Source organism: Aspergillus lentulus (assembly GCF_001445615.1).
Source record: "Aspergillus lentulus DNA, contig: Alt01, strain: IFM 54703, whole genome shotgun sequence".
Lineage (NCBI taxonomy): Eukaryota > Fungi > Ascomycota > Eurotiomycetes > Eurotiales > Aspergillaceae > Aspergillus > Aspergillus lentulus.
Window position 1 is genome coordinate 3,139,431 of NW_028322123.1, and position 22,077 is coordinate 3,161,507.

General features: G+C 51.4%; 7 protein-coding genes and 1 non-coding gene across 8 annotated transcripts; 5 read left to right on the forward strand and 3 right to left on the reverse strand.

Annotated features, from left to right (window-relative positions):
- Nucleotides 1-574: 574 nt before the first annotated feature.
- ALT_0975 (putative 2-methylcitrate dehydratase) lies at nt 575-2,489 on the forward strand (the record flags this gene model as incomplete). Its single annotated transcript, XM_033563459.1, has 4 exons — nt 575-853; nt 989-1,766; nt 1,818-2,002; nt 2,055-2,489. 4 exons carry the CDS (start codon nt 575-577, stop codon nt 2,487-2,489), a joined length of 1,677 nt encoding a protein of 558 aa, XP_033419350.1.
- Nucleotides 2,490-2,602: 113 nt separating this feature from the next.
- On the reverse strand, nt 2,603-4,448 carry ALT_0976 (putative MFS allantoate transporter; the record flags this gene model as incomplete). Its single annotated transcript, XM_033563460.2, has 8 exons — nt 2,603-2,791; nt 2,840-3,074; nt 3,134-3,199; nt 3,249-3,349; nt 3,400-3,663; nt 3,724-3,982; nt 4,030-4,248; nt 4,297-4,448. The coding sequence occupies 8 exons, from the start codon at nt 4,446-4,448 to the stop codon at nt 2,603-2,605; spliced, it is 1,485 nt and encodes a 494-aa protein (XP_033419351.2).
- Nucleotides 4,449-4,871: 423 nt separating this feature from the next.
- ALT_0977 (M20 family metallopeptidase) lies at nt 4,872-6,264 on the reverse strand (the record flags this gene model as incomplete). The annotated part of the gene is made up of 4 exons (XM_033563461.2): nt 4,872-5,089; nt 5,142-5,281; nt 5,329-6,125; nt 6,172-6,264. 4 exons carry the CDS (start codon nt 6,262-6,264, stop codon nt 4,872-4,874), a joined length of 1,248 nt encoding a protein of 415 aa, XP_033419352.2.
- Nucleotides 6,265-6,738: 474 nt separating this feature from the next.
- Nucleotides 6,739-8,617, forward strand: ALT_0978 (Zn(II)2Cys6 transcription factor; the record flags this gene model as incomplete). Its single annotated transcript, XM_089599069.1, has 4 exons — nt 6,739-6,775; nt 6,825-7,700; nt 7,764-8,113; nt 8,165-8,617. 4 exons carry the CDS (start codon nt 6,739-6,741, stop codon nt 8,615-8,617), a joined length of 1,716 nt encoding a protein of 571 aa, XP_089456733.1.
- A 2,440-nt stretch (nt 8,618-11,057) lies between these two features.
- On the forward strand, nt 11,058-14,389 carry ALT_0979 (cation-translocating P-type ATPase; the record flags this gene model as incomplete). Its single annotated transcript, XM_033563464.2, has 4 exons — nt 11,058-11,291; nt 11,342-11,607; nt 11,658-13,713; nt 13,763-14,389. The coding sequence occupies 4 exons, from the start codon at nt 11,058-11,060 to the stop codon at nt 14,387-14,389; spliced, it is 3,183 nt and encodes a 1,060-aa protein (XP_033419355.2).
- A 1,420-nt stretch (nt 14,390-15,809) lies between these two features.
- On the forward strand, nt 15,810-15,889 carry ALT_t013. Its single transcript has one exon. It is a non-coding gene; the product is annotated as a tRNA-Leu (tRNA).
- A 1,079-nt stretch (nt 15,890-16,968) lies between these two features.
- Nucleotides 16,969-17,986, forward strand: ALT_0980 (uncharacterized protein; the record flags this gene model as incomplete). Its single annotated transcript, XM_089599070.1, has 3 exons — nt 16,969-17,033; nt 17,094-17,792; nt 17,845-17,986. The coding sequence occupies 3 exons, from the start codon at nt 16,969-16,971 to the stop codon at nt 17,984-17,986; spliced, it is 906 nt and encodes a 301-aa protein (XP_089456734.1).
- A 2,255-nt stretch (nt 17,987-20,241) lies between these two features.
- Nucleotides 20,242-21,481, reverse strand: ALT_0981 (biotin synthase; the record flags this gene model as incomplete). Its single annotated transcript, XM_033563466.2, has 2 exons — nt 20,242-21,216; nt 21,266-21,481. The coding sequence occupies 2 exons, from the start codon at nt 21,479-21,481 to the stop codon at nt 20,242-20,244; spliced, it is 1,191 nt and encodes a 396-aa protein (XP_033419357.1).
- Between the last annotated feature and the right edge of the window lie 596 nt (nt 21,482-22,077).

Consider the following 22,077-nt stretch of genomic DNA (forward strand, 5'->3'; position numbering starts at 1 on the left):
CATTCTTCAACGCTCGACTCTCGGTCAAACAGCGATTCAGGTGGTCATCGGGTTATTCAATAGCTCTTCGGTGATAGTGAAAGAATAAAGCTTGTGGTAAAACACGACACCCGCAGGTTTTCCGGTGGAGCTGAGCAACACCATAATCGTGACAGCTGGATGCCGTTGTATGCAACGTAGAAAGACCGAGCAGTTGAGCTCACTACAGATCTGGAGACTTCGAATAAATCAGGATATCATTGCGATTTTCCGACACCGGAGGAAAGTCTGGACAGTATGACCATTAGAGCTCCGTCGACGAAGGATCATCTTCTGGCCATTTTACAGTGTGCATTCGGATAGCCGGGAGTAGCCGCAGGGCAACAAACAGAACCGGCCTCGGTCCAGCGAGAAGTTCAAACTCGCTCAACAATTATCCCTCGCGGTCCCTTTTCTCCTTCTTTTCTCCTCTTCTTTCCTTTCCTCCTCCTCCATTGCTAAGCGACCATCCTTAATTACAACTTCTTCTCCTCTCCTCTCCTCTCCTCCTGTCTCCTGAGTATTGCATCCTCTTTCTTTCCCTTCTCCTCCCATTATGTCTGCCTCGTGTTCGGCGCTGAGACGGCTGACCCACAGGTCTCCCCGCACTTTGCCATCCCGCATCGTCTCCGTCTCCAGGCCCTCCTCCCGCATTGTCGCTCGCAACTCCTTCGCCAAAGCCGTCAACCCTTGCGCTCCCCGAGTTTCACAATTCTCGACAATGACTGCCCTTCAGCACGGTGCTCCCTCTGCTCCGGCAGAGAGGAGCTATGATCCCGAGATCAAGGATATGGCTGATTATGTTCACAACTACAGTGTGAACTCTGATTTGGCGGTATGGTTCCGTTCTTCTCCGTTGCGCCCAAGTCATTTTTTGGCCTCAATATGAAATTTGTCAATCGAGGCGGGGCATTGATTATTCAGTTCGCATCGCTGGAAGGAAGTAGCTCATGCATTGATTTTGATTTAGTATGACACTGCCCGTCTGGTCTTCCTCGACACGCTGGGTTGCGGATTGGAGGCCTTGAGATTCAAAGAATGCGCCAAGCTGTTGGGCCCCGTTGTTGAGGGCACTGTTGTTCCTAACGGTACCCGTGTCCCTGGCACTCCCTACCAACTGGACCCTGTCAATGGTGCCTTCAACATTGGTGCCATGATCCGGTGGCTTGACTACAATGACTGCTGGCTTGCCGCCGAGTGGGGTCACCCCTCCGACAATCTGGGCGGTATTCTCGCTGTCGCTGACTGGATCTCCCGCACCAACCGTGCCGGAGGTAATCTCGGAAATGGCAAGATTGTGAAGGTTAAGGAAGTGCTGGAGGCCATGATCAAGGCCCACGAAATCCAGGGTGTTCTGGCCTTGGAGAATTCGTACAACAGGGTCGGCCTGGACCACGTTGTGCTGGTCAAGGTTGCCACCACTGCTGTGGTTGCTAAGATGCTCGGTCTCAACGAGAAGCAGACCGCTGATGCCATCACCCAGGCTTGGGTGGACGGCCAGAGTCTCCGTACCTACAGACACTCCCCCAATACCATGTCCAGAAAATCATGGGCTGCTGGTGATGCTTGCCAGCGTGCTGTTAACCTTGTCCTAAAGGTCCAGAAGGGCGAGGGCGGTGTTCCCACTGTTCTGTCCGCCCCCGTCTGGGGTTTCTATGACGTTCTGTTCAAGGGCAACAAGTTCAAGTTCCAGCGTCCGTACGGCAGCTACGTCATGGAGAACGTTCTCTTCAAGGTTTCCTACCCAGGTAAGTTTGCGGAAGTAAGAATTAGACGAGTTCACTATTAACCCTTGACAGCCGAGTTCCACTCTCAGACCGCCATTGAGTGCGCGCAGATTATCAACAGGAAGCTGGCAGCTATGGGCAAGAGTGCCAAGGATATCAAGGAGATTACCAACCGGACCCATGAGGCTTGCATCCGGATTATCGACAAGCAGTTCAAGGCTATGGACAACTTTGCGGACCGTGACCACTGTGTTCAGGTATGTTTTCGAATCGAACTCGACCTTGGAAGCTTTGCTGATCTTGATCAAGTACATGGTTGCCACCATGCTGGCCTTCAACCGCCTGACCGCCGAGGACTACGCTGACGGCTCCGAGGCCGCCACCTCGCCTCTGGTTGAGGACCTGCGCAAGCGCATCCGCTGCGTGGAGGACCCCCAGTTCACCCTTGATTACCACGACCCTGCCAAGCGCACTATCCCCAACGCTCTGACCGTTACCCTGAACGACGGCACCGTGCTCGAGGAGGTCGTTGTTGAGGCTCCCCTGGGACACCGCTTCAGACGCGAGGAGGCCAAGCCCGAGATTGTGTCCAAGTACAAGCGCCACCTGGAGGCCCACTTCGACCAGGCCCGTATTGACGAGCTTCTCAAAGTTGGCTTGGACCGTTCTTCTCTGGAGAACTACGATGTTGACAAGTACGTTGACCTCTATGTCAAGGACAAGATGGTCGTCCCTGCTCAATGATTGTGTCAAAATTAGAATTGATTTTAGCATGTTATGTTATATTATACGAAAAGGTTTTCAGTCCTCTACGATAGCACAACAATAGATTTTCTTCTTAGCATATCAGGCCAGATCTAGTAGACATATCTGAACTGCATATTAGCCAGATCAGTGATATCCACCAACTCCGTGGGCTTCGCCGCGTCCTCAACAGGCCCAGCAACCCTATCTCTTCTCCGATTCTCCCACCGCAGGTACAGCCCCAACGCAAGAGCCACCACCACCACAACCACAAAACAGACAATAACCGCCTGGAATCCACTCTGCATCCATCAGCCAGAACCCCTCCATCTATAACCAAAATCACATACCTGATACCTCGGCGCCTCACTCTCAAAAAACAACTGCGGTCCGACAATATTCCCCGCGCAATACATCACGAAATAGATCGCGCCGACAGTCGCCCGCTTACTGAACCCACCGATATTCGAGGCAACCATTGCCAGGCTCAGGGGCATGCTGACTGAGTAGACGCCCATGAGGAGGAGGCCGGCGTACCGGGTCGCGATGGACTCGGTGGCGTAGACGAGAGCGCTGCCTAGGATGCTGTGATCGTCATTATCATTGTTATTGTTAGTTGTGCCGTAATTGGTTAGGGGGTTTACCTGATACAGCCTACTCCGGCGATGACGATGCAGCGGCAGTTTTGGATTTTGGAGGATATGGTGGAGCTATCGTTCGATCAGAGGGTTAGATCTGGGGAGAAGCGGAGGGACTTACGAGAGTAGGACGAAGACGAGAATGACAGCGCCGACGGGCATACCCAGCAGCAAGGTCTTGAAGGTTGAGAAACCAAAGCCGTAGAGGATGAGGCTTGAGAACTGGGGTGTGTTAGCATCTGCGGTGTTCGGGGGTGTGACGAAGGGTATACCGTCGTGAATCCGCCGTTGGGGATATTGAATCCTAGGATCAAGACGGCTAGCAGCCAGGTTTTGGGATCGACGAAGGCCTCGATGATTTGGGCGGTGTCAATCTTATTGCGCTTGTAGCCGGCTTTGTTGGCTTTGAGACGTTCGATGGCGAGGAGCTTTTCTTCGTCTGTGAGGAAGGTGGCTGTGTTGGGCGTGTCGGGAAGACGGAAGAACATGAGGATGCCCCAGAGGAAGGTGATGATGCCGAAGATGATGAAGAGCCACTGTATTATTTGACATTGTGTGTAAGAATGGATTGAGACTTGGAGAGGGTGCGAACATACCTTCCACGACTGCAGACCGGTCTTGATTTGCCAGATTCCCACTGCAACGAGATTCCCTATGATCATCGAGATGGAATTCCCACAGAACCAGATCCCATGTCGGAGTGGTTGCTCAGACGTCCGATACCACAGCGAAGTAATCAGACTGAAACCGCTGGAGACGCTCGCCTCGGTGCATCCCAGGAAAAAACGGGCCACCATGAGCCCGGCGAAATTGGTCGTGGCGGCATGGCAAGCCAGAACGATAGCCCATAACATGCTGTTTATTGTCAGTGCAATCCCTAGAGGACTGGGGAAGTGACGAACAAGTTGCAAGCCAGATACTTCCCCAGCGGGAACTTGACCATGAGAATCGAGGCCGGATATGAGAAGAACAGATAACCAAAGTAGAATATGCTGCCTGACCAGCTATACTCTGATCCCTTGAGGTTGAGATCCGTCCGCAGGCCCATGATGGCTGTGTAGCTGAGGGCTTGTTTATCCAGGAAGGCCATCATGTAGGCAAATGTCATAATAGGGAGGATCCTTGATAACTGTTAGTAACATGGCAGACTGATTGCGTGTCGAACGTACATAATGTCAATCTTTCGGACGAGTCTTTTCTCTGCGGTGGACGAAAGCGCTAAGGACTCCTGAACCTGTTGCAGAGCGCCCTCGTCGAAACTTGCTTGGTCGTCGCCATGCTTGCTGTTTGGTAGTGTCTTCTCGCTTGACATATTTCCCATTTAGAACTGCAATTAGTGTCTCAGCCTTGCAGTCTCGTTTCATTCGGTATACACACATCCCTATTTATATTCAGCAACCTTCGTATCTCTATCCACTACCCCCGCATTTCGAAGATAAAGTTGAGTCCGTGGATATAGAGATAACGGCGCCGATGATTGACACTGCCGGAATAGTGTCATTGGCTGCGTCGGCAAAGCTAGCAGGCCTTGGCAGCTTTGGCGATACAGTATACGAATACAACTAGATAGGAGTTGGCCCAAAAGTGATGAGTCAATTGGATGGAAGAGCCGAGGCTACAAGGTGTCCTAATGTCATTCCCTTATCAGACAGAAACTATGCGGTGGAATCATGTTTCATTCTACTCATACGTCCACTAGTGATTGCTCTAGAGGTATGCTGCCTACATGAGGTCATGCCATGATCTACGCATCTCTTTGAAAGTCCTCCTTCACCTGTGCTGCGAACTCATTGTCCACCAACATCTGACAGGCGACTACTGCCATTCCTGCAGCGCAGTCGAGACATCTCTCGTACGATGCTTGGGATCCGGCTCCGGCTGTAAACTCTGGTGTATGATTGACCCCTTCCGCCGCAATGGTGAACATTCCATGGAATCCGGGTACAGCATATGACACATTTCCTATATTATCATAATTAGTCGTTGGAACGAACAATCTCAGCAAGATTCATACCCATGTCTGTAGAGCCTCCCCCGAGAGTATTTGGCTGGCCGGCGTTGTCATAAACGGTATGGTGACCCATTGCGCGCATCGCAGATAAAAAACTCTGGCAGATGGGACGATTCGTCTTCAAATCGGCATATGAAATTCCCCTGTCCTCATCAGCACGAGGGCACTCCACAAGAACTTAAACACTCACCATTCAAAGTCGACTTTGCAACCTGTAGCCACTGCAGCTGCCTCAAAGCACTTGATCACCTTGTCTGTAAGGACTTTCAGACTTTTGACGGTGTCTGACCGGATGTAGTAGTCCACCGTTGCAGATATGGGAATCACATTCGGCCGGTCGCCCCCATTGACAATGACCCCGTGAATTTTCTGGGAAGGCTTGATCTGCTGCCGCAAGAGGGAGATGTTCACATATGCAGAAACCACAGCATCAAGAGCATTGATTCCTTCCCACGGAGCGGCTGCCGCATGCGCTGGTTTGCCAGTAAAACTCACGCGTACCTTATCATTGGCAAGGAAGCCTCCTGGCACCGTTGTAGCTATACAAAGCAAATCCGGGGCACTGGGGACCATAGGCATGGGGTGAACCATGAGACACGCGTCGACATCTTTATACGCCCCATTGTCCAGCAGGCGCACCTTTCCACCACCCGACTCTTCGGCGGGAGTACCCAGAAGACGTACGGTATATCCGAGCCCCTCGGGGCAGTGGATCTTCATCGCTTCGCAAGTGGCGATGAACGCAGCGATGGAGCTTGTCGCAATGAGGTTGTGCCCACATGCGTGCCCGATATTGGGCAGTGCGTCGTATTCCGCATTGAATGCTACCACGCGACCACCGGCACCATGTTTGTACTCAATTTCTAGAGCCGTGTCCAGGCCATACGCCTTTCTACGCACTTCGTAGCCTTCAAGGGTGTCGAACAGCGCGCAGATATGGTCGTGCGCTTTGTACTCCTCATAAGCTAGTTCCGGATTCGACCAGATCTGGAACGGTTAGCGGACGTTATGGTTTTGATGAAGTCAAACCCACCTTGTTGTTGATATCTTTAAGCTGCGCGTCATGCTTGCGAATGGCATCGCGAACGCTTCCGATGAATTGTTGATGAGATACGGAGAGCTGCATCCTGCTTGTCTGCTTCTTGGCTGTCTTCCTTGATCGTTTCGAAGGCCTCCAAGCCAAGGCTGACTCGGAGGCATTTTATATGCTTGTTCTGCTAAGACGATCAACAGAGCTGCAACCTTCAACGTTCATCTCGGCAACGTGTTGACTTGCCGAATGGGGATTGTCGTGACTCCAAATGTCATAATTGGCTGAGACAATTGCAAATCACGTGTAATTAGCCGATGCAGCCAATCACGAATAGCGACTTGGCATTTCTCCGCATCCTCGCTTCATTGCCGATTTGGGGTGGCTATGTTAACCTCGACGTATCTCTCACTCTCCTCATCTGGTCGCTTCATGCCAATCGTCATGATAAGAGGAGCCATCGGATAATCATACCCCGCCAGCGAACCCCGCTGACGCCCGCGTGTTCGGATTTGAGGGTCAAATTAAAACCAGTCATCGACAAGCAATTTGGCTGTTCAATGATTCAATATGTACAAGGCTGGCCGAAAAGCACGCTCCAAGACTGGTAGGATTATCTGCTTTATAGCCTGTGGGCAATGGCTCATAGAATGCAGGTTGCCGTACGTGTCGGATCCGAAAAGTGAAATGCGACGAGGAGCGGATTATTGTCGACAGCAAGAAGGAACCCCAATGCAGGCGGTGTTCTGTCGCGCGGATCTCCTGCGAATGGAAGGGTGGACCCATCCCTCGTCGGTCAACGACAGGGAATAGAAAGAGTCTGGAGTCAGGGATCCATGCTAGCTCGCATAGCTCGATGAGGAGACTGGCTGACATGCACACTGTCTTGCTTCCTGCTTGCACCCCTGACAGTAGTCTGCAAGCTGCCAATTCAGTTGTCCTCTCGGGATCTGACCGGTCTCGCTTGAACTATCTTCGAGATTCTGCCCTAGTCACTATACTCGGCAAACATTGGCCGTGGTCCACCATCTCCTACACCTACCATAGAGTAGCCGTCAAGGAACCTATGGTGATGAGCATGATCCTCGCCACGACTGCCAGTGAAGTCCATCGAGCACGTCTTCATGACTGCGACAGCACACGTGGGTATTCCCCTACCAGTAATTCGTCCGATATCGATGGCAGGGTACACTACGGCACAGCGTTGTCCAGACTCCGTGAAGCACTGGCCGAAGGCGTGAAGACCCCGTCGAAAGTCGAGGCAGTTTTCATAACGTTGTGGCTGATGATTGATTACGAGAACCGGTTCGGTAGTGGTGCATCTACAATCAACATCCATTTGCGAGGGATTGAAAGCATACTGCACAACCATATCTTACCTCTGCTGAAGTACGAGGACTGTTCGGTCCCTGCAACTACTGCCGAGAGTCCTGAAGCCGCGGGATTGTTATTTGACAATTCCGCTGAGGGCGCGAGCTTGATCGAGAGAGCGGCCAAGAGTCCGGTCGAGTCGGTAGCTGGTCCATCTGACGGTAGGTTGGTTTCTACAGCAGTGCCTCTATTCCTGCTGTGGACCCTCTACTTCTTTACGCCAGGCGCGCTTCTCTTTGGACCTGGGGCTGTACATGAACCAGGGTTTGACAAAGTCAACGATGATCTCTACCGTCTCTTCCGTCTCTTTCTTCATGCAGAAGATGAAAACACGCCCTTGAACCTAGAGAACCTCTATCGTATCAGTAGACAGTCGCCTTCGAAGTTCTGGGGAGAAACCTACCCAGCCAAAGCACAACTAGACGACATGGAAAACTATCCCGGCTTAGCCCTTTACCACAAAAGTCATGTGGTTCAATTCAGGATCACCGAGCTATTTCGGCAAGCAAGAAGCACCTCGTGGAACGAAACACCTTATCAGCAGATTGTTGATGAGATGATCAAGATAGCCAATGTAAGATCGTTCAGCCGCATGCCGCTGCTCAGACTGACATGACCATGCTAGGAGTTCGAAATGCTTCTCTCGTCCGCAAAAGCCGCCCCGTCGTGCGATATCGTGGGAGACGGGCGCCGCGTGATGGAGACAATCTATTGGGCAGCCATCACATACTACAGCACGATTGTATACTTCCACCTCTGCTTTGCCAGGCTTCTCCCAGACAACATGCAGACCATGTTGATGTCGCAAGAAAAGGCCGTTTCCCTAGTTTTAGAGCTATCCCTCAAGCTCCATCGAAGTAGACCGCATCTCATGGTGCGCATCACATGGCCGCTCTTCATGGCCGGCGTGGCTACCACCGACAAGATTTATCAGGATTGGGTATCCATCCGGCTACGAGAGTTGGGACGGTATGGGCAGAACTACAGCCGTGTCAGCCAGCGCTTTGACGAGATTATTCGCGGAAGTGGCCTTTTTGCGTATTCTCAGAAGCAACTTCCATATTACAATGCTGGTTGACCAAATGCAAAGATGGCCAATGTGATTAACTCCTTTCGATCAACAGATGACTTCGAGAAGTTCGAAAACTGGCGATAATCTTGGCAAAAAGTGCCCAGGATATATTCGCCGAATTGACTGCAAGCGGCAGGATGTTGTCCTACCAGAATAGTCTGGGGCACATGACTTGAGATGCGGAGACATTCATATCTGATTTATTTTCAGGTCTCTAGTGCATTTAGAGTTTTGTTGGATATGAGTTTTGAACCTTAACTCTTTGGCATCACGATTAGACCAAGTTGAAACGGCATTTCTCCGAATGTCTTAGTGGATGTTGGAGAACTAGGTTGCTTCAGTCCTTCGCCATGGATTGAACTTCGCGAGGAGCCTTCTTGGCGGATGGAAGGCTCAAGAAAACTTCTAGTTGACGGTGCTATAGAGTTTATGGCATTATTCAGTGCCACTTACAACAATACTCATCCAAAGGTCGTCAAATTTACAGGTCGATGCCGACCTTGTCTGCTCTTCCGCCATCATGCCAAGAGAAATTGCTGTTCTGGATAGTGGTTTTACATGACGAGCCAGAGACAAAAGCAAAATAAGCGCTAACCACGGTTCCAAGAAAGTCCAGCCAACTTGGAAGAAAGCAACAAAAGCAAGCCAAAATCTGAATGTCATTCCTCCGGGGCGTACGATGTCTGACATACTGGGCACCTGTACGGACGGTATTCCCACCATGACGCAAGACAGGAGCAATGAAACGCATGACCACAGCGATTGAGAACGAGCAGGGATGCCTCCGCAGGCGGGCCCAGATCAGATGTGCCTTGTGGGTAACGCTCTGGATCCGAGCACGGAAGCGACGATTGCGACGGCGACGAGGGTAGCAGGGTCGAGAGGCAGACGGCACTATGGGAACAAACCCACCGTTACTCATTAATGACCGGTGGGATCACGGATTGACAATGTCTCACTGATGAGAGCAGCCAAGGCCACTAGTGCAGCCCTGTCCCCGCATTGTCTCCAAGGCCAAGAACAAAGGAAGGCCGATAGCCCGAGAGTCTGAAAAGGGGACTTACCACGGTTCTTGCGCGTACCGGCCAAAATCATGGACATTCTTGTTGTTGTTGCTTCTGCTGCACGCAACGATATCGCTCCGCTGCTCTTCCAGCCATCTCTCCACGCCTACCTGTCGCATGCAGCCGGACTCTCGCAGCGCTGCCAGCTCGCGGGCTCTTCTTGCAGCCTCTTTCCTGCGGTGCCGCCACATGATTAAGCTGTGTTCCAAGTTTGTCAGTTGTTACCTCTATAGTCGGATTCCAGCGGTCTGGGCACTCGCAACGAAGCATATAAAAAATCATAGGACATTCCCCAGCGACATTCGAGGACAGGTCGAACTCACATAGGGATCGCACTGATGGCGACGAATAAGACGACTGCTCCCGCAACTACACCTGCGATCTCCCCATTGCTAGCCATAGAAACACTCACTCCGTAGACGAAGAGGGTATAGTCAAAACGAGAACGAGAGAATGAACCAGTCTCCAACAGCCCACGGACGACACGTAATCGGATAAATCGGCTAGTCTCAACAAGCCAGAATATATGCACAGTCTGATCAAAGCGAGCGCCTGTGCGCACAAAACACAATCACTGGTGTGGGGACTGGGGGAGGATATCAGACAGCCATTCAGCAAACCAACACCTACAATGGAGCATAAACACTAGGCAAGATAGTCACAGGCCGTGTTGGGCGTCGGGCTCCGTCTGGCGATGGGGGAACCAGCCTGCATTTAGATAGGGCTGCCACTGGGTCTCAGGCCACCACTTGCTGCCTCTCGCCAAGAACCCCAAGACAATCCAGGCGGGAAATAACCCAAAGGCCGCCAAGGCTCCCGCTCTTGGCACAGTGGTGCCGGTTGCCCCGCGACCGCCTGTCTCAGCCAATCAGGACGCCCAGCCCGAAACGATTGGCCACTTATTCGCCGTGGGACTTGGCGGTTTCTTGGTGTCGCCCGGCCGAAGGTGCTCACGTGGGTGGGATGTCGACCGTGTCTGGTGTCGTGTGCGTCATCGGCCCGGGAGGCGGCAAACGCTCGCGCACCGATCCAAGGAATTCGGCCAAGATTCTGGATCGATTGCCTCTTATGTATGCGATGGGTTGGGGATGTGATTGGTGTGACAGTGTAAACGAGTACGGATTGATAAGGGTGCCAAGATTGGAACCACTGTTCACGTCATGGGGGTGTTCGGGGGTGCCGGTGATGAGTGAGACAGAGAGACTTAAATATGTTGCGATACCCCAGCAAGGAACAGGGAAAGAAAATCTGGTTCTGTAATCTAGGTTTTAGTTTCAAAGTTGATTTTAAGTCGTCGTGTATGGACTCTCACTCGCTTGAAGATACGATATACATGAAGCCTCCTTAAGACAACCTCACTGGAATAGAAATTTTGTTTTAACATGGGTGCGCAGAAGAAGCAATCCTCTGACAACTCTCAGGCTTTGTCTCAGCCTGCTCATGCTCTTCGCTATGAGGATGTTCTTCGTGAGCTGGCCGTCGATCCCGACGAGGGTCTGACATTGGAGGAGGCAAAGCGAAGACTCCAACAGTATGGTCCGAATGAGCTGGAAGGGGGAGAGGGTGTTTCGATGGTCAAGATTGTCATTAGGCAGATTGCAAATGCCATGATTCTGGTTAGTCTCTCCATTTTAAACCGATAGTGACAGACAACTGATGACAACAGGTCCTTATCATCGCCATGGCGGTCAGTTTCGGCATTCAATCCTGGATCGAAGGTGGTGTTATTGGAGCTGTCATTGGTTTGAACATCGTGGTAGGTGTCTATCAAGACTATGCCGCAGAGAAAACGATGGACTCCCTTCGATCGTTGAGTTCTCCCACCGGGACCGTCACGCGTGACGGCAAGACCAATACCATTCCTGCCAACGAGATTGTCCCTGGGGACATGGTTGAACTCAAAGTTGGAGACACGGTTCCTGCAGATCTTCGGTGCGTATGAGTTATTAGACAATATCGTTCCGTTCACTAACTGTTGATAGGCTCGTTGATGCTATGAATTTCGAAACCGACGAGGCCCTCCTGACTGGCGAGTCGCTGCCAGTGCAAAAAGAAGTCGATACAACGTTTGACCCGGACACGGGGCCAGGCGATCGCTTGAACATTGCGTATAGTTCCTCGACGGTGACGAGAGGTCGCGCTCGGGGCGTTGTCATCGGCACCGGGATGCAAACCGAGATTGGAGCCATCGCCGCTGCTCTCCGCGCCAGCGACTCCAGGAAGCGGCCCGTCAAGCGAGGTCCCGAGGGAGAAACCAAGAAGCGATGGTACGTGCAGGCATGGACCCTGACCTGCACCGACGCCGTGGGACGATTCCTGGGAATCAATGTTGGGACACCGCTGCAACGCAAACTCTCCAAACTGGCTTTGGCCCTTTTCGTCATCGCCGTCGTCTTCGCCATCATTGTCATGGGCGTCAATGGGTTCCGCAATGACAAGGAGGTCATCATTTATGCAGTCGCTACGGGCCTTGCAATGATTCCGGCCTGTCTGGTGGTGGTCCTGACCATCACCATGGCGGTTGGCACCAAGCAAATGGTTGAAAGACATGTCATTGTCCGGAAGCTTGATTCCCTTGAAGCCCTGGGCGCTGTGACTAACATTTGCTCAGACAAAACGGGAACCCTCACCCAGGGGCGCATGGTCGCCAAGCGGGCTTGGATTCCCTCTGTTGGCACCTACTCGGTGGGGTCTTCCAATAATCCCTTGAATCCGGAAGAGGGCGACCTGAGCCTGCTGCCTGACCCGCCGGTCAAAGTCGGTCCGGACGCTCAGGGAGAGCCTTCCATGCCGGACGATCTGCTCAGGGACAATCCTCTTCTGGAGCAATACTTGAATGTGGCAGCCATGGCAAACCTGGCCCATGTGCACAAGTCCGAGCACAATGAATGGCAGGCTCGTGGTGAACCGACTGATATTGCGATTCAGGTATTTGCCTCCCGCTTTAACTGGGGACGCGATCGCTGGACCAAAGGCGAGAAGCCTATTTGGCGCCAAAAAGCCGAATATCCGTTTGATTCCACCGTGAAGAAGATGTCCGTCATCTTCAGGAACAGCAACGACGACCGGGAGATGATCTTCACCAAGGGGGCGGTGGAACGGGTCCTCGAGGCTTGCACCACCGTCACCTGGACAGCTGGTTCCGACCCGATCGCCTTGGATGAGAACATCAAGGAGGAAATCTTGCAGAACATGGAAGCTCTCGCAAAGGAGGGCTTGCGGGTTCTCTGCCTTGCCTGCCGGGATAATCACCACCCCGTCAAAGGGGAAGATGTCCCTGCCCGTGAGGAAGTGGAGAAAGATCTCACGTTCTGTGGACTCATCGGTCTGTATGACCCTCCCCGGCCTGAGACTGCAGGCGCTATTGACGAGTGCTATCGCGCTGGGATTTCGGTCCACATGGTCACTGGTGACCACCCCGGTACTGCGCGAGCCATCGCAGCGCAGGTTGGTATCATTCCAGCCAACATGGATAGCCTTGCCAAAGATGTTGCGGACGCCATGGTGATGACGGCCAGTCAGTTTGACAAGTTGACAGAAGAGGAAATTGATGCGTTGCCTACTCTTCCTGCTGTGATTGCTCGGTGCGCTCCCAACACAAAGGTTCGGATGATTGATGCCCTTCATCGTCGGGGTCGGTTTGCTGCAATGACTGGCGATGGAGTCAATGACTCTCCATCCTTGAAGCGTGCAGATGTCGGTATTGCTATGGGACAAGCAGGGTCTGATGTGGCAAAGGACGCCTCGGAACTGGTGTTGACTGATGATAACTTTGCTTCAATCATCAACGGCATTGAGGAGGGTCGTCGTATTTTTGATAATATTCAGAAATTCGTCCTGCATCTTTTGGCGGAAAACGTCGGCCTGGCCCTCACGCTTCTGATCGGTCTCTGTTTCAAAGATGACAATGGGCAATCTGTGTTTCCTATTGCTCCCGTCGAAATTCTATGGATCATCATGATTACCTCCGGTCTCCCGGATATGGGACTGGGTATGGAAATCGCCGCTCCGGATATCATGGACCGTCCTCCTCAAAGCGTAAGTACATCAGTCACTCTTTTGGGGTCATATATACTGACGGCAACAGAAACAAGGTATTTTCACCTGGGAAGTCATAGTCGACACCATCGTCTACGGCGTCTGGATGGCAGCTCTGTGTCTCGCCTCTTTCTCGCTCGTCCTCTTCGGCTGGGGAGATGGCAACCTGGCCTCAGGCTGCAACAGCGACTACAGCCCCGAATGCGACGGTGTGTTCCGCGCCCGAGCCACCACCTTCGTGTGCATGACCTGGTTCGCTCTCTTCCTCGCCTGGGAGATGATCGATATGCGCCGCAGTTTCTTCCGCATGCAGCCCGGTTCCAAGCGCTATTTCACCCAATGGATGTTTGACGTCTGGCGCAACAAGTTTCTGTTCAGCGGCATCATGATTGGATTCGTCACGACCTTCCCTATCCTGTACATCCCTGTGATCAATGACGTTGTTTTCAAACATGTCGGTATCTCCTGGGAGTGGGGTGTGGTGTTTGTCGAAGCGCTTCTTTTCTTCGCTGGCTGCGAGGCTTGGAAGTGGTGCAAGCGCATTTACTTCAGACGGACCAGTCATAAGGAAAGCGGCAGAGATAGGATACTTCGGGACTTCAGTCGATATACCACCATGAGCAGGTCCGAGACCCAAGCAACGAGTGACCTGAACGTGGAAAAATCGATGGTTTAAATCTTACAATAGGCCTGGATAGCAGCAATTGGAGGTCATGGAAGCTACTGTGTGGCCTTGCATGGGTTTAATTGGTAGCCACTGGTTTGCATTGAGCAAAATGTGCATAGTCATGAATAGAAGTAGTGATTTAAACTTTTTCTTTTTTTCCCTCAGTTTTCGCCCTTCTGCAGATTCACTAGTAATTGCCTCTATGATCATGGAACACTCAGGCAGCAGGACTGCCTGCATATATGGGCACGTGGTATATGTGTTTGCTATTACTGCAAAGGGCAGGTACCACCACAACATGGTAACATGTCCCTAAGATCCGAGACCTCAGATTGAAACTCTTCCCCCGAACCCTTTTTCTTCTCTTCTCTCATCGAACAACTTAATCATCTCACTGCAACACCACCATCAGCAAGGGACGCCTTGCCGGCCGGCACGGCCAACTGTCATCGAACCATCATCAGTACCATCATCCGTTCTACCTGAGAGGATCATCAGAACCGCCCATCAGATTACTGCGCATTACAGAAGCTTTCCAAATCAGAATAGATTGCCAGAACTTGATACTCGTCTCAACTACATAACTGCCTCCTACCCCGACCCTTTGCCGCAGGAAAGTATTTCAGCTGACGGAGGACGGATCAGGGCCAACTTCAGGACCGGTCGAGCTACATTATCCCGAGGCGTGGTTACACTCCCCACGAACCTTCCAAAGCGCAGTGAGGTATTTTCTAGCAGAGACAAACAAGCTTACTGCTGTTGAGCCTGAGGCAGCCGACGCATCTGAGGTCCGCCAGCCGTGGCCTAACATCCCAAATGGAAGGTGCCCACAAGCCGACTCCCAACCGACTTTCGAAGGAAAGCGTTCCTTCTTCCAGACAGAACCAAGATAACTTGGATATGTGTTCGGGAGAGGTTAAGTGGACATATTTCTCAAAAGGGTAATGGTACCCTCTGGTCCCCCTCACTCCAGTTGATCTGGTATATCTTTGCAACTATGCAATTGCAATTATCATCATTTCTAAGCTGATTCACTATATCTAGTTTATATAATTTCTGTATATATACTTATCACCTTATCTAATCATACCAGCGATTTAGAGATTTAGGGCATTCACATAGGTGCCTTGAAACTAACTCTCGTCCATAGGGTACCCCATAGTCCTTCACAATCTGAATATATAACCGAGGGCCTACACCACAACCCTTCCGCAACAACACAGGTCAACAACAACAAGATAAAGAATAGGTTAGATAGTACTATTTATATAGCTCTATTAACAGCATAAGTTTATATATTATGCTAGAAATGTTTCCACTACATCTGACATAGTGGTTCTTCAGCGTTTGAGACTCAAGATTCTGGGAAAAAGCGTATATAGAAGGAATAGAATATATAATTTATTACTAATATTTATTTCCAATAACAGGCAAGATGGCCGAGTGGTCTAAGGCGTTACGTTTAGGCCGTAATGGGAAACCGCGTGGGTTCGAATCCCACTCTTGTCATATCTTTTTTTTTCCCCTCTTTTTTTCTTATCATCTCACCTGGGCCTCCCTTGACTGAGCTCCTAGTTGCCATTGACCAATGACAGATGAGCCCTCTTCCGAAGGTGCCGTAGAGCACCCTGATATGCCATCCTCAGTTGCTTGCCCACCACATCTCCAGGAAGAGAGAGACAGCGAGCAGACCGACGGCATACAATTATTGGCATTTGAATAATTCTGAGCATATATCATAGTAAAGCGCAGTTGATCCAGCCTTTCAGTCGGTCAGCCGTCCAGTATGGCTCTCACCCAGACAAGAGAGGGATTGGAAGCCACGCGGTTTCCCATTACGGCCTTGACCTTGGACGCATGCACCGCCTCAGAGAACAAGGAACTGTATCTATTTCAAGCATCAGAAGGACAAGCCCAAGCCCAAGCCCAAGCCCAAGCGGCACAGTCAATTCACAGACGGGGCTAGATTAGACTAGGTAGGGCCACCAGATCCCTGCTAAGCGCCGAACTATGGGGCATACCAGTGACCAACACCTCCCCACTACTGTCACACGAGTCATAACTTGCAGATAGCGCACTTCTAGCCCTGGCGGACCGTTGCACCTGATCTGTTATGGAATGGGCGTCTGCTGGATGTAACCATACAAGCCACTATCTTCCTTGGAATGTTGGTACAAGGCTAACTGCCCAGGCGCTTAAGAATGCCGATGCCTGAATTATCAGTGAGCTGGCATGGCATGATGAGCGATGTGGCTTCACCTTGGCCATGGCAATTCGCTGTTTCATCTCAGTGAGCAGGGTTTCAAACTTGGATGCCTTGGTGCCTTTCCTCATGAGGTTAATGATCCTGGCTCTGGATATTTTCAGACGCATAGCGTGTGTGGCACAGTCGGTGCAGTTCTGCCAGTGGCTGTGTTGCCATGATCGTGAAGCAGGATAGAGTCTGTTGGTTGCTGAAGGTGTATAGGAGAAATGGCATATAAGGCTCGAGATATCTGTGCGGTCATTCTTGTCTTCAAGTCAACAGCACATTTCTCAGAATTGAAATCTCACCTCAGACCCTCGTAATTATTACATTAACAAGCACAATGTCCTACCCCAATCTATCTACGATCCTGGAAGTTTACCCCGAATGCGAGTACAACTGCTACGGGTACGCCCCATCCCAAGGGCGCCGCTGCAGAATGCGAACTAGGAAAGACAACCGAGACAGGGCCTCCTGGCTCCTCAAAGAGGGCACCAGATTCCTCCAGCACGGCCTACCCGTCGACGGTCTGCTCATCGAGCTAGCCCCGCTAGTTCTCTGCACACGCTTCCACAAATACCAGGCAAACGACTTGGTCCGCGACTGGCGGGCTAAGCTGCGGGCGTTCCAGCAGCAGACTCTTCTGGATTCTATGTTGAAATCCCTCCAAGAGCTTGTGGACAGTCGGGCGCGTTCGCTTGCTGCTGGGTCGGCGCGCCAGCGTGTCTCAGGAAGAGGTTTGAGTCCGACACGATTGGAGAGGTCGGCTGCTATTGTAACGGAGGAAGAACCGGCCACTATTGAAAGAGAGGAAGAGGACGAAGAAAGAGGAGATAGGGCGGACGAACCTGAGCCCCAACCTGAACCTCAACCTTCTCCACGCCGGACATCTACCGAGGCTTCGTCGCCAGCTGTCCCCAGTGATGCCAGGGCGCCAACCGTCCCTCAGAGTGAGCCCAGAACAGCCACTCGCAAACCAATTGAGGGAGACTGTGACATCTGCATGTGTCCTCTACGAGGACAAGGCAGTGATGAAGACGGCGAGGGATCAGAAGACAGCGATGATGACAATGATAATGATAATGATGTTTCCAACACTGCGTCCGACAATGAACACGATGACAACGAAGAAGGCAATCTTGACGACCTTGTATATTGCAAAAATCAGTGCGGAAAGAATTACCACAAAGACTGCATTGACGTGTGGCTTGCTACTCAGCGTGCATTTCGAACCCCACGCGGGGATCGTGTCTGCCCGTCCTGCCCCAACTGCCGAGCAGCGTGGTCATCCTGATTTCACCATCTCTGCGGGGAGTCTTGGTGTTTTGTCTATTTACTTTGCGATCCCAGTTCCTTCCTAAGTTATCATTGTAAGAAGTCAGATATTTCCTTGTACAGTTATGCCTGGGATGATCATGAGTACGCAACGGCCTTTTTTCTTTATTTTTTTATTTTATTTTTTAGAAACCATCAATAGGAGCTTGTTCGATCTGCAAATATAGTCGTCTCTATCTTTCATTAAAATCTTGTAGCTGAGCTAAATGGATACATAGATGGCCGTTGTCCAATCGGTGATCCATTCCCACACATTGTTCCTATCTTCGCCTAACAGAACCTTGATCTCTTCTTGTACCTCGGCGTCTACCTCGGCCTCCAGATAAGAGCGTCGACTCAGAATAGCCTCTTACAGTGGACTGAGTCCCTGAAGGATGGCTGGATTCTCGATGTATGTGTCCACTTGCGTCGCTAGGTCTAGAAGACCTAAGGGAACAGGCTCCCTTTCTGAGCGGAGCCGAGCTTCTGAACAGCCTCAGGCACCGCGAACTTGGAGCTCAAAGCCCGTTCGATAGCTCCATTATGACTGGTACTGGGAGGAGAGTTGGTCGGAGCAAAACAGCAGCACCAGTTCTCTGACCAGGCAAGTAATATGCTGGTGAATAATCGTCCGCTCTTGGAGGAAGATTCCCTCTGCCATTATTGATCTATAGTCATCCGCATTGCCTGAGTGTGGTGATAGCAACACGGCCAGCCAGGATCCCACCCCTGTATCAAACTGAAACCCTCTTTGGTCCTGCGGGAAGGCAAGATGTCAGTGTCTGACCAGATAAGGGCCAGCACAAGCCACAGAACCGGATCACTTCCCGCTAGCTGCTGGAAGAGAGAGAACTGATAGCATTTCAGCTGGTGTTTGTGGTAATGCTCGAAGAGTTTCAGCTCAAATGCTGCCCAGTCAGTCGTTGTTAAGCAGATATCCCGAGGACGATCGATCGGTAGATGACTGCAATGCAATGTAGGGTTACCTCCGAGGTAATTCGGTCCGGTAAGGCTGAGTGGAATATGGGAGGGTTGAAAAAACGTAGACCATTGTATAATCCTTGGATATACAATGGATCTTCCATCCGAACGTTCACAGGAAGCCCACTGGATCAATGCCGCGGGGCACTGTGGCAATCTCATCTTCCAGAAGACAGGCTGGATCATCTACGACTTTGACCAAGTCTGGGTGGTCGAACAGCCAGAGATGCTTCTGACCCAGCAACAGAAGGTACATTCCGTGCAGTGGATTCCTCAGGCGAACCGGTGGATTCTATACCGGGCACTTGTCCGCTTTATTAATACTGCGATGGTCTATTAAAGCGGAGCAATGAAGACCACAATTGGTTCTATATCTTCTTTCGAAGATAAAATATCTCGACGATGATCACTTTGTGCATATGGTTCGGAGTATGTTGGTGACAGCAACGTTGGCCGCAAATCTCCTTCGGCTTGAACACGTGCTTCTCTCTCGGTACCAAAACTATCGCGCAGTGGGTATTAGTGGTTGAAGATATTCAGCTCCGTTCCTGATAAGGATGATTGCAGGGTTTATCTCTGAGAGCTAAGACGCAATAATAGGAAGCGTCCAGTAACCTGCCAGTGGCTGCGCCATGCTTTCAAGTTTGACGTTTTTGAAATAGAAGGATCAGCTTCTGTACGGAATTTCAAGCTTGAATGGTACAGTTAGACAGTGAAATTCCAAGAAGAGGGAGACGGAGCAGCAGAAGAAGATATATACTCACATGCCCGAGAAATCAATAGCTTGACATATCATTCATGATCCCGATTCTGTTCACTGTATACCAAAATCAAGTCTGTCAGTAATATCTGGTACAGTAATCGATATCCTGATGTATCAACAGCAAGAGAGTTGGAGGAAGGAGCAAGCAGGAGATCCAGGAGTGCTGGAAGACGTTTACTGAAGCAGATCTGCTGTTCTGATATAATGAAGTGAATATATCTAAATATCTATTCACTGTTTCATCCATATGAGACTGCGAATGCAATATATTTGGAGTAATGTCTTACTTTTAGGCCCTAGTGAATGCATCTAAGAATATATTCACCGTGGCCATTCTATGAATCGGTGGATGTAGTAGATGCTTGTAATGTCTTATCTTCGTGTCCTTTTCTTCAACTTCTGGACTGGAAAGGTGCCATAGCACGAACATGATTTATCGCCAGTAGTTCTAGAGCAACCCGTGGAACAGAATCATCACTGTATGGCGAATGAACTATTTTGGATGTGTACGAAAAAGACATACAAGCTTGATATCATTGATCATTCATGATAGTAGGTCTACGAGCTAGCTGCGGCCGGCGCAGCAGATACACTATCGTGGGCAGCAGGGGCAGGGGCAGGGGGAGCCTCGACGGCAGGTTGCGTGGAGCCCTCCTTCTCAAAGCTCCGCATGGGATAGAATCCCCAGCGCTCAAACATCTCGCGGTCCTCGTCCCAGCCGTTGCAATCGGTCGTCAGCATCTTCTCGCCGGTGAAGACGGCGTTGGCACCGGCCATGAAGCAGGCGACCTGCTGTTCCTCCGACAACGAGATGCGGCCCGCGGCGAGACGGACGATGGTGGCCGGCAGGACGATACGAGCGGTGGCAATGGTGCGCAGCAGCTTGTCAAAGGGGATCATCTTGCGGTCGCCGAGCGGGGTGCCCTTGATGGGAACGAGGGCGTTGACGGGGAACGATTCGGGGTGAGAGGGCAGGTTGGCGACGGTATGGATGAGGCCGATGCGGTCGGAGTCGGCCTCGCCGAGGCCCAGGATGCCGCCGGAGCAGACATTGATGCCGGCGTCGCGGACGTGCGACAGAGTCTGCAGGCGCTCGTCGTAGGAGCGGGTTGTGATGATGGAGGGGTAGAACTCGCGCGAGGTGTCGAGGTTGTGGTTGTAGGCAGTCAAGCCGGCGTCCTTGAGCTCCTTGGCCTGGTTCTCGTCGATCATGCCGAGGGTCACGCAGACCTCCATGCCCATCGCGCGCACGCCCGAGACCATCTCCTTGATGTTTTTGAGACTTGTCTTGCGGCCGCGCATGTCGCGCCAGGCGGCGCCCATGCAGAACCGGGTGCTGCCGTTGTCCTTGGCGATGCGGGCGGCCTTGAGTACGTCGTCGACGGGGCTCATCTTGGTGGCTTTGAGGCCGGTGCTGTACCGGGAGGACTGTGCGCAGTACGAGCAGTCTTCGCTGCAGCCGCCGGTCTTGATGTTCATCAGCGTACACATCTGGATGGCGGCGGGGTCATGGAAGCGACGGTGGACGGCGGCCTGTCAGAAGTCAGTATGCATTGAAAATAATGAGGAGAGGATGACCTACCGCAGCATAAGTCAATTGGCTCAGAGGAGTCTCATAGATCTGCTGGACCTCTTCCCGAGACCAGTTGGTGCGCGGGGCTGTGGCGGCGGTTGCTTCTTGGAGGGCGGGAGGGATGCGGTTGGCTGTGAGTGAGGCAGCACTGGGAGGAGCTTGGACTGTGCCATAGGATCTCCTCAGAAGGGCCCTGTGCAGGGACCGCGATAGAGATAGCGACATGGTGTGTGTCTGTGGTGTGGTGTGTGATGGTGAAGAAGGGATAGGAAATGACACAAAGGGAGAGCGATAATAATCGTCAATACGGAGGCTAATTGATTAGACTAGCATCTGGACCGAACCTCGGGAGTGTGGACAAGGATGAGAGGGGCACTACACGTAGTTGGGAGGGAGGATGTGTCTATCTTAGTGCTTCACCGGAATGACACGATCAGACGGAGAAGGGAAGACGAAGAGTGTGGGGAGGGGTTGGAGAAAAAGGATCCAATAAGGTTCCCGCTAATTGGCATCAACAAAATGCAGAGAATCCGGAAAGTCAATTGATTAATCTTGCAAAGTAACAATTGTAGGTACGAAATTGGATTATGAAATAGATGAGTCACTATTCTCCGGAATTGTACAGTTCTTGTTGACCCCAACCGCATCCATCGATGGTTGAATACAAAGCGGGGATACAGAACTGATGATGTATCCTGGTCCACAGTGCAATTCAATACTACATCCGTTGATTCTCTCATATTTTTCTTTGACATTATCGTAACAGAAATGCAAAATGTTTGATGATGTAGATCCTCCAGCGTTGAGCGTCTTACCCCTCC